Source organism: Chaetodon trifascialis, chromosome 5, assembly GCF_039877785.1.
Source record: "Chaetodon trifascialis isolate fChaTrf1 chromosome 5, fChaTrf1.hap1, whole genome shotgun sequence".
In the NCBI taxonomy this organism is placed as follows: Eukaryota; Metazoa; Chordata; class Actinopteri; order Chaetodontiformes; family Chaetodontidae; genus Chaetodon; species Chaetodon trifascialis.
In genome coordinates, this window is record NC_092060.1 from 27,010,548 (window position 1) to 27,021,946 (window position 11,399).

General features: G+C 41.5%; 1 protein-coding gene across 1 annotated transcript; it reads left to right on the plus strand.

Moving 5' to 3' along the window:
• Window positions 1-286: 286 nt before the first annotated feature.
• On the plus strand, window positions 287-8,236 carry adad1 (adenosine deaminase domain containing 1 (testis-specific)). The gene is made up of 12 exons (XM_070962222.1): window positions 287-362; window positions 2,028-2,168; window positions 2,961-3,137; window positions 3,675-3,746; window positions 3,897-4,022; window positions 4,823-4,946; window positions 5,475-5,690; window positions 5,923-5,998; window positions 6,142-6,298; window positions 6,881-7,115; window positions 7,382-7,514; window positions 8,123-8,236. The coding sequence occupies exons 1-12, from the start codon at window positions 287-289 to the stop codon at window positions 8,234-8,236; spliced, it is 1,647 nt and encodes a 548-aa protein (XP_070818323.1).
• Window positions 8,237-11,399: the final 3,163 nt, after the last annotated feature.

Genomic DNA, 11,399 nt, shown 5'->3' on the forward strand with positions numbered 1-11,399 from the left:
ACAAAAAATAAGTGTCCCATGACCTGCCTTGTTATTTTATCACCGCCCGAGACAACGCCTTTTCTATTGATAACAAAAGCAGGAGAGTGTAAAAACCTGCCAAAAATATCACTGTGAGGTGAGCACACAACTATTTTCAGTGATCTGGAGGTAGGGAAATTCCTAAAGCACAAAACCAGTCGCTCACAGAATAACAAAAATAACTCTGCTGAAGGCATTGAGTTTGTTTTGTCTTAGTGAAGATGCAGACAGCGAGAGTAGGAGTGTGATCTCTGTCAGCATATGCATGCCTGAGAGTGAGAGGAAGCTGCCCCTGCGTGCCGATATACCACAATTGTCAACACGTCAGCAGGGGGTGGCAGGTAAAAGAGGAAGCCCCTTTCAAATACCTTGCACTTAATATTTTCACTGCAGTCTCAGTGGAACCAAACGCTAATGCAAACATATTTTTGCCTGCTGACAGCTTCAAGGGCCAAATCGTGACTTGACATGGGTCAAAGGTGCAAACATTTCAGGAATAAATGATGACACTCCATCATAACCTTTGCACTAGTTTTTGTTTCACTTATGCATAGATGAAAAGGGTCAATGATGCACCAAAGGCCCCTTTTTATTTGAACTTGCACAGAGCCTGAGGGCCGTCTGTACTGGGTCAGAGCCCCCCCCCCCCCCCCCCCCCCTAAAAAAAACAAACAAACAAACAAAAAAAAAACCTAATAATTCAATCTCTCTTGTGGGACATTTGAAGCGCTCTTGGGGGCCCCCTGGTGGCCAAGGGGGCTCTAAGCAAGCGCTCAGTTGCTTATGCGTCCCTCCTCTGTTTTTTTCAGCGGCTTCTTTCACATTTTTCCTCAGTTAAAAGTGTTTTTAGGGTGAGTTTTTCTTCATTTGCATGGAAGATCTAAACCTACAACAGCCTATATTTAGCCATCAACACCTTCTTGTCGACAGGGACGGACGGTTGCTCGTCGCGTGCCGTCATCAAACTACACACCAGCGCACGCGCGTTAGACACACCCCATGTTCCCTGAGGCTCGTGTGTGACCGTTGTGACCCCGAAGCTGATTATAAATCAATACAGTTTTGGAAGGTGAAGTTTGTTTGTTGTTCGTGAGCATACACTGAATTGGGACGGTGAATTTAGCAGAAATTTCGGGGATGGTAGGCCGATAAATTTTGCTTTCATAGCTTTAGGTTAGCGTGACTTGTGACATGCTTTTAAGTAAAAGTAACGTTAATGGTGTGTAACGTCTGCTTTTAAGTAGCGGTATTATTTGTCTTGAACTCGGTTTAAAACCGTGGGATGGAAGTGTTTTAGGAAGTATAACCTGGAATAACACTAGTTATGTTAGCTAGTTAGCTGTTCGACAGTTAGAGGAACAGCTAACTAGTTAACAGAGCTAGCTAACGTTAGCTAACTATCAGTATCCATTTTTTACTGACCTGTAGAAAGTGTTATACGAGGCGTTTCAGCAAATCCTCCGCCCACCGAACAGCATTTGTGTTGTTAACATATTTTAGAATATGGATTGGATTAAGTAACTGCTTGCTAACCCTAACTAGTTACAGCTGGTCACGCTAGCTTAATCAATGGACGCCCTTGAACCCTTTTAAGAGAGTCTTTAGACCGTTTGTCAGTGTCATTCAATTTTTTTGAAGCGTGGTTTCATGTTCTCTTTTCAGTCACCCTGTAAGATTTCAGGATGTTTCGCGCTGATCGATTATGTCGAGGTTCCGGAAGAGCGTCTTTTCCACAAATCCTCAATAAGAATTTCCCTCCAACACCAGGACTGACTGAATCATCTGAACCTCTGTCTGCTTCCCGTGGTCCTCGCACACATGTCTCCGGCAGACAAATGAAAGGTATATTCAAATCACCTGTGATAATTCATCCAAAAGCTAATCCAGATGATATCTTCCAGGCTATATTCAGCCCCTTTGAGGTCTGGTTTCTGTTGCAGTCAAATGCAGATATCTATGTATGTTTAAATCTTTAACTTGCCCTTTCTACGCTTCCACCAACTAAGGTCATGCTGTCAAGCCAAAAGTGTCACCTGAAAGGCTGATTGACAGATACAAGAAAGGTGAGATGAATGCTCTGGCTTTGCTCAGTCAGCTTGCCCAGACTTTGATGTTCCACCTGGAAATAAAGGAGACCGTGACCACAGGTAAAGCTCCTCAGCATCTGTGCATTCACATTAACATCAAAGACCAACACTGCTGTTATTGTCGGTTAGTTATAGTTTACTATACAAAAGACTTCTGTGCTGCCTGTTTTCAAAATTGTATTTTTTTTATTCTCGATGACTTCTGTCATTGTTAGAATAATTAATTATCACAGAAATGCAGACTTACTTGTTTCAGGACTGCAACAAATAATTATTTTCATTATTGATGAACTTAGCAATTGTTTTTTATGATTAACTGATTTATGACAGACTAATTTCAGCTCCAGTTTTTCCAGAGTTATTTCAATTACTGTATCAACAGTATCAGAGATTTTAAACACTGACCAGATGTTTAAATTTAGTCAAGAGTTTTAAAATTGTGATTTTTTTCTTGTATAGAAAATGGTTAGCTATTCTTACATTATATACAGTAAAACAGAGCAAAATGTATCAGTACCCCGTATTTGGCTCAGGAAGATATTTTGTTGGTCCAGTGGCCACATTTACTATCCCAGAATTCAAAAGTCTGTGTTTTCATACCAAGCAAATCCTACATCTGCTGATTCCACTTCTTTTGACTCTGTTCACTGCTTGAAGGCTCCAGCCAGTGAAGCCAGCTTTTCTAAAGATTGCTTAGGATGAAAACTTGCCGGCTCTCAGCTCCTGAAATGACTCCAAAAATCTGGCTGCTTACTCCTCATAGTAGCTTATTTAAAAAAGTTACTAAAGACACATCAACAACCAGAGCTGAGGATTCATCTCCAAACAATTTCTCAACTCTTGTTTTCTCAGGTAACGCATCAGGGCTTTATTTTGCCTTTTGTGTGGTGGTTGACGGGGTCGAGTACAAGACTGGCATGGGGAAAACCAAGAAGGAGGCTCGCCTCAGTGCAGCGGTGCTTGCTTTGGAGGACCTGCTGCCCACCTTGGAAAGTCTGGACTCCCTCCCTGCAGCATCAGAAGCATCAGGTTAGGGTCTAATGCTGATCAACATCTTAATATATTTCTGCAGCACTCTTTGATCATTGTGATGTTACAGTGCATGCTATTATAATGTGGTGAGCCAAAATGAGACTCAAGCCTGCCGCATTGAAGATTTAATGCTATTCTCGATGGTTATCGTTTTTGATGAATAGGAAATCAGGAACACATATTAATGTAATCCATGATGATGGTTTCTTGCTACATTTAGAAATTGTTGATAAAAATCAGATGAAAAAAAGTGGAGAAATAAATTACTGGAGGTGTTCGAAATGTTCAGAAAGGCACAAAAATCACCACTTGAAGGAAATACTGGATAGACACTATTTTAACTCATTTATGTAACCTTACAACCTTAGAATAATTCATAGTAAACATGATACAGTCAATTTAAGCAGTTAGACATGTAGAGGATGATTATTGAGAGTGGACAGTGATGACTGTTAAGACCTGTTAAACTTACAGTGGAGCTTAGTGTCTTACAAGTTTGCCCTTTTTTCATTTCCATGCATGTGCTTTCTTCAGGTGTCCCTCCACCCCTGCCGGTAAAAGAGCAGTCCTACATCTCTAACATCTCTCCTTGTCGAGCCATTCACGGTAATTCAGAATTTCTTCTTGACTGTCTCAGGGAAGGGGAAGTGCAGGGTATACTGCACAAACACGTGCTACTGTAGAATATACATATCTTCATGTAACTGAAATGAGAAAGCCAGTTTGTATGTTTTTCTTCATTTTTTTGGTGTTCAGAATCAAAGAATTCCATCAGCATCCAGATTGTACATGCTGTCAGGGATAAGGTCATTGAACTGATGAACAACCACCCAGAGTTCTCTGCCTGCGCAGGCACCACAGCAGCGTTCGTCATGCAGACCTGTAAGTGAGCTCTCACAAGGAAAACATTTAGGGGAATCATGGTCACAAGGTTGGTCACTAAACAGCCTTACGCCAGGTTGTTTCATCTGAAATTACTTTGCTCTGTCTGATTTGTGGTTGAGTCGTAGTATGTACAAGAGCAATTTGACTTTGGTGTGTATAGTGTGAAGACCATTCTGCCTTTTTAGCTATTTTCATTATGAGATGACCAAGATTTATGATACAGAAACACATTGTTAACTTCAGTTAATTGTTTTGATAATTTTTATAAGCTGTGTCATAGATTGAAGTGTTTCTCCAGGCCATAGTTCACAGGCTCATATTGGATTGATTGCTTATAACAAGATAGAAAAAGTACTGGTGCATTCGCTGAACTCATTTCAGATGAATAAATCATTACAATTGTTGGCATGACAAAATAATAAAGCCTAAAATTGTAATCCAATCAAAAACAGGAACACCACAGTGTTCTACATAGCCTCAAACAATACTCTGAAAAACAGCACCTTTCTGACGCTGTCCCTGCAGAAAATGAACTTTACAAACATAGCAAGGTAGTAATTCATGGTACTTTGTTCACTGCATTATGTATCTGTATATGATACTACATGTTGTATAAAAAAGGAACACAGCTGTATTTGTTGTTCCATCAGGTCTGTTCAGAAAAGGAGATGTCATTCCTCAACAAAAACAGAAATGCTTGCTCCTAAACTGCATGTGTTACAATCTGTTCAACAGTTGGATGGCCACTAGCTGAGTAAGCTGCATTTACCTCTGTCCAAACTCTTCTCTACCTCTAGCTGGTGGATGTGAGGTGGTTGCTTTCGGCACTGGGGATTTAAATACCAGAAAGAGTGCCTCGTCCAGTGGACGGATTGTGCATGATTCACATGCTGTGGTAACTGCAAGGAGGTCACTGATGAGGTCAGTTGCAAACATGACCCTTAGTGATTATCCTGTGACGCGTGTTAATGCATTTAACAGTCAGTTATTATGATACTTAACAATTATTTGAAGCACAGAGGTTTCAGAATCAGTTTGTAACACCAAAAAGAATAATAATACATATGGAAACCTTTTCACTTTCTACAAATCATCCTGCAAGTAATGGACAACACTATTTCATGAAGTGCCTTCAAACACAGAGAGATTTGTATCGTGTAGTCACACAGATGACTCTGTTGATGTGTGCCTTTTGCCAGTGGAATAAGTTTACATAGACACATATGTCGACCACAGAAGCCTACAAATGTCTCAGAGTGATTCACAATGTGGTTGCATTTCCTGTTGTTTTGTTAAGCAGTCCCACAATGCTGATGGTACTGGTGATTACTGTTAAACAGCAAAATACACTATCTATCAGTGCAGGTTTTCACCTCTAGATGCAGGTACCGCACTTGTGTACGTATTTCAGGTGTGGTGTAACGAGCCATTCTCATGCTGTGCTGTCAGGTTTCTGTACCGGCACCTGTTGATGTTCTTCAGCAAAACGGCCAATCTGAAGGAGAGGTCAATCTTCCAGCAGAGCAGCAGCAGCAGCAGCAGCAGCAGCAGCAGCAGCAGCAGCAGCAGCAGCAGCAGCAGCCTCCTCAGCCTGAAGAGTGACACCACCCTCCACCTCTACGTGAACCAGCTGCCTAAGGGTGCCGCTCAGCTCCCTTCCAGGCTGTGAGTGTTTGATTATCGGCTTCACCCTGTTGAGGGACTCGCATCTATTTTCTCACGAAACACTGACAAAAGGGGATGCAGTGGTTGTGAGTAAGGGAGAGGTTATGATAAACAGTTAGGTCTTTCTAAGAGCCAGAAAAATTACAATCCTGGGTAAATTAGGATGAATAATTTTTTTTTTCAAGTGCAGTGCTTTCAAAAGCCTTTCTTCAACTCTGTGCTCTATTCTCAGGCGCCTCAATCCGCTCTCCATTTCGGCATGGCAAGTTAACAACGAGATCAGCCTACACCTGTCAGTAGAGGGCAAGGTGAATTTTAATACTGCTTGTATGTTAAATACAGCAAAAGTTGTTTTGTAGTTCTAAAATGTGTCATGGAGCCCAATATAAATGGCATTACAATTGTCCTGGAACCATCACTGCATAACAACAAATTGATTTTTCTTTTAAAGGTGTTCTCAGTTTTCTCGTCAGCCTTTGATCACGCTGCCTCCAAGGTGGTCAGCATGTCCTCCACAGACAAGCTCACTCAGTGGCAGGTGCTAGGATACCAGGGAGCCTTGCTCAGCCACTTCATCGAGCCCATCTACGTCCAAAGCATCTTCATAGGCAAGTCAACCAGTCAAATCTTGCTCCTGAGGCTGAGATTATCATGTTTTTTAATACTAGGGAATTTAAAGGCGTATGCTTTCTTCAAAGTCTCCGCTACCTTTTGCTAAAACCTGACCATGCTGGCTATACAACAGTTTGTTTTAAGAGCATTGCCTTAAATATATCAATGCAAATGACTGAAGAATCACTCCAGGGTTGGTGTTAGGTCAGACAGTGTAGCAGAATGATAAGACTCCCTGATTTGTTCTCTTAATCGGCTTTGCAGAAGGGTTGCAGTTCCATTGTGTTTCCCAGTTCAATGAAGACCTGCCACTTAATTGTGGTGGTTGGTTGCAGGGATGAAAGCACACTTCTGTAAAGGAAAGTGGCGTGCTGGATTTACACAAGACAAACGAGAGCATCATTTTGAAAAGGAATATGGCACAATAACTGTTGTATCTTTCTAAACTTGTTTTCATAATTATCAGAAGCCAAGATCATAGTTGAAGAAAAAAATAAAAAATCAATGAATCGCCCAGACCTGCCTGTACATAGGTATTTCCTGAGAGATACTAACTTTTAAAATCTTAAATCCTACAGGTGACTCTGGCTGCAGTGATATCCGTGGTGTAGAGATCTCTGTTTGCCAGCGTGCGGAGGGGGTCACCTCCCAGCTGCCCATGTTCTACTGCATGATTAGGCCTCACATCAGCCTGGTGCCTTCTGTGGCTACCAACAGCAAGGACAGTGGCCAGTTGACCTACGGTATTAACTGGAGTGAAGGAGACAGCTCCCTGGAGGTTGTGGATGGCCTGGAGGGCAAGACTGTAGAGAAGTAAGGATGACTGTATAGGAAGCTGGCAGTAGGGCAGTAGGCACCAGTTCCACCTTTGTAGTCTGCATTTGGTTCCTAGCCTCATTTCCCTCTATACACACACTTAACTAAATCATAAACAATAAATGGATGACAATCTTTTCATGGTTGAAACAAGGCAGCCTCATGGGCAGGTTACCAGCCATGAACTGCGAGAAGTCTTTAGCATGTTCCCTCATCAAAGCTGGGATTTATTTACTTAGACTTCCTGCTGTTTTGTATTGTAGGTCTCCTTTCAAGAGTGGCTCTGCTCTGGCAAGCCGTCTTTGCAAAGCAGCAATGCTGCACCGCTTCAAGTTGGTGGCCCAAGAGGCCCAGAGGCAGGACCTGCTGGCCACAAGCTCCTACAGAGAGGCAAAGGTAATCTCAACAGGTCCTCCCTACACCTATGTAATGTTTACCAAAATAACACGACAGCATTGACATGCACCATATAATACGTGCATTAGAATTGAGATATGTTGCAACACTGATCCACTGGCATTCACTTTATTTGTTAAGCAAAAGCAGACCTTGCATTTTGAAATTAATCAATAGATTTACAAATAGTGTAATTCCCAGTTTCCAGTTTGAAAAATGATTTTGGTTGGGCTGTACTGAATAGGTTGATGCTTTCAAGCTTCATTCATAATGTTTGTATTCTTATCCTAAATCGGCATTTGAATGCTGTGCTTTTTAGGGTTAAAGCCCGGAGGGGCAGAAACCTGATGTGTTTGTGTTGGTTTGTTATTATTATTAAGACCAATGGCTCCACTTTCCATGAGCTGGAATTAGCTAGAAACTTGGAACTCGGCACCATTAACAGAAAATAATGTGCAAGTGCGTCCGAAAAAATGTAAGCCTGATTAGCCAGATGGTCATGCTGTAATTAAGGTCCAAAAATTAAATTTTGTACCAATAGAACTCAGTAGTTCTCTGTAAGGGTCGTCGTTATTCATACTGCTTCTATTGTTGTTTTGTCACTGAAGAGCATGGCGAAGCCGTACCAGGAAGCCAAGAAAGTGCTGAGGGCGTACCTGTTGCAGCAGGGCTTTGGGTCCTGGCTGGTCAAGCTTTCAGTTAGTGATAACTTCAGCAATTAAATAAAAACAATGCAGAAAAAAGCTACATTCTGGAGGCATTTATATTCTAACATGGTAAAAAACTAAGTTTTGTTTGCAAGAAGCACTTGTGGAATTTCACCATCTTTGCTGTAACTTCCTGTTAAAGTCAATCTCCGCTCATGTTTTAAGAGTAATTTTGTTTTTGTGAGAAAAATGCAATACTGTGAATGTGTATAATGTGCCTTTTTTTTTTTTAACCAAATAACTTAATTAGGGTAATAGTTCTACTTCCCTCTGTTGATGGACAGCATGCTCTATTTACATTGTTTAACTGTTTAAAATAGTACTTTATGCTGATGTCTATGATGGAAATAACAGTGTAGAATATACGCCCCAGAATGTTTGCATCATATGTTTGAACTCTGCCTTTAAACTCCCAAGGGCTCTTGGGTATGGCAATTACGTTATTGTTATATAAAAGATGAGTGAGTTTGGTCTCACTAAAGATCCTGTCTTTGTTTTCATCCCTTTGGGAAAAAAATTACATTTTTGGCGCTTATTCTGCAAGTTGATATAACACTTGACAATGTGTGTGAAGATTCCCAGTCATCCAGGTCAATGTTATCCCAGCAGGGTTGAATCTGAATGTCTCTGCTTTAATAGGTACACTCATGTAGTACTCACATAGACATAGACGGCCAACATTTAACAGCCTATGCCCACCGAATAAAAAAAAATCTGTTTGTGTATACACACGCACACACATATAAATGTCGAACATTCATGTTTTATGCCAGCCAAAATGTATTAATAATGGGCATGCCTTCAGTATTTAAAAATGCTGTAGTAAAACAAACTTTAAATGATCATAGAGGTACTTTAGGACCTGTCGTACAAGTATATGGTTGACCGTTGACCTACCATAGGCAGCAAAGCCAAAACTTGATCCCTTAGCTCAAATAGACAGGTTTGGTTTTTGCAGTCAAAGAGTTCTTACATTTTCTCTTGTCTCTTGTGTACAGCTAAGATTTTTGTGGGGTGTGAGTGTGGAATGGGTAATGTGCTATTGGTGGCAAAAATCATTTTCAGGCTGCACAACTCAACTCATCACCCAACATGGCTTGTGGACCCCAAATCGTGTGTCTGAAAATCACGTCATTAGGACTGAAACCTGTGCTCTCTCGTGACAGCTCCAGTATTGTAAGCAACAACCAACAAAGACCAGCCCCTTTCCCAGTGCTGAGAGAGTTTGGTACAATAGGAACGCAACATACACTTCGACATCTGATGAAAATGTTCAAGGGCTTCTTGAGCCTGATGTTCAACCCTCAGCTGTTATACCACTTGAGAAAAAGCATGAGACATGAAATTACTCCCTTGTCAGTTTGGACCACTATTGGGACAACAAAGGTAGTCATAAAGGAAGTCAATGCTTTCAGTACTGCTTTGCTTTTAATGGAGCACAAGGGGAAAGCTGCCGGACATTATGTCCTTTTACACATTACTGTCAATAAGTACTTACTCCCAACCTTACCCTTTGGAACTGCACTTTTACAGTACATTACTACATCCCTTTTAAGACGAGGCCAGAGGAAATCCTGGAGGAGTACCCTGTCGTGACTTCTCTTTACCCCTATATGATCTGCAACCCCATCATGTGATATGCTCAACACAAGAAGGGGGAGGGCACCACCACCTGAACAGCACTATCTTCTTCCCTACCGTTCAACACACAAGTCCACTTCCTAACAGCAATCCACCATTAAGAAAGTAGCTTCTAGGAATACACTAGAGCCCATTTTGGGGACAGACCAACTCAAACAAGGATTCGCCGTTTGTTTTATAATACTTCTCGATGCAGTGATGGCAGCAGGACAGAAGACTCAGAACTCTGAGACCATTCTGTCTCTCAGAATTTTCTTCTGCCTGAGAAAGCTGGATATGTTCAGAGACCTCAGACTGCTCTGACTGCCCATGTCTCAGCACAGGAAGAAAAACCTTGAAGGTGCTGTGTGGCACATGCATCTGGTTTTTTGGACTCCTGCACGGGTGAACCTGCATACAACAGTGGTGGACCGTCATTCCAAACTTTCGCCCCAGCCAAATCATTTTCCAGGATAATGTCTGTGCTTTTAATTTGGCAGCCAGGAACTGACAGACATTTCAACCTCTCCTCATACCAAGTCAGAGAAGAGATGAAAATGATGCAAGAGAAAGAAATCCACAGAGGAACCATCCCCATGCCGAGTGCAGGAGCTTTTCCACTAGTAGCAGTTTGGAATGAAAAAGGCAAAAAACTTTGTTATTCGGGATTTAGTCCAGTGAGTGATCTGTAATTTTTCACAGAATCCTGTCCAACATATTGGATGCAGTTTGCCCAAATCTCTTAGTAGTTTGATCGATCGATCGATGTATCGATAAGTGTGTTTGAGGTAGGACAGAAAATGTTCTGTTATGCAGAGATCTGGCTGCTTGTCGCTGGATTCAAATGTATTGACCCCCCACATATTGATGCAAGCTGTTGATTTGTCTCATACGCATACAGGAAATGCTTTGGTTTCCTGTGTATGCGAAGCAGTGGATCATTTACTCTAAAGTGTTGAGCAGTCTTGTGAATGGAGCGGTCTGTTTACTTTCTACTGGTCTGGCCAACAAAGGGAATTACCAGTGCATTCAGGGAACTTGTGCCTGAGGATCAAGCCTTTCAGTTGTATGTATAGCTCCAGGTTTCATACTTATTTGTCTCCTTTTATATGTTGTGATATGCATTGCAGAGTGTGATCATACAGTGTAATGCAGTGCAACAAACCCTGATAACACCTTATACTGTTTATTATTTCTTGCCAGTACAGCAATGTAGTGAAATGGTTAAATGCAGATTTATTTTATTGGACTACTTCTAATGTTAACGGCTTCGACTCTGCTCCAAATATTCAGATCCCCAGAGTCAATGTGTTATTCTGTTGAGGAGACGGTCATCAATCTCCCAACATGCTTTCAGTGGTGATGCAGGGGGAAAACCTTCAAGGTAGCACATTGACAAAGTAGTGTTAGCTTGAAGCGTGTTACACTAAAAGGCCATGCTTTGTAAGGCGCTGCATGTAAGTTGTCTGCTTTCCTGCCTTGCTTGCTCCTTTTGTGAGTATTCTTTTAAGTTTTTCCATTGATTGTTTTTCAGTTGGCAAGGAAAACTTTGATAATC

What these genes read in the sequence shown, in the direction of transcription:
- adad1 (XM_070962222.1), top strand. Translation starts at nt 287, where the DNA reads ATGCCTGAGAGTGAGAGGAAGCTGCCCCTGCGTGCCGATATACCACAA. An exon ending in AGCGTTCGTCATGCAGACCT is followed by an intron (nt 4,023 to 4,822) that starts GTAAGTGAGCTC and finishes CTCTACCTCTAG; the next exon opens with CTGGTGGATGTGAGGTGGTT. An exon ending in GCTCAGCTCCCTTCCAGGCT is followed by an intron (nt 5,691 to 5,922) that starts GTGAGTGTTTGA and finishes CTCTATTCTCAG; the next exon opens with GCGCCTCAATCCGCTCTCCA.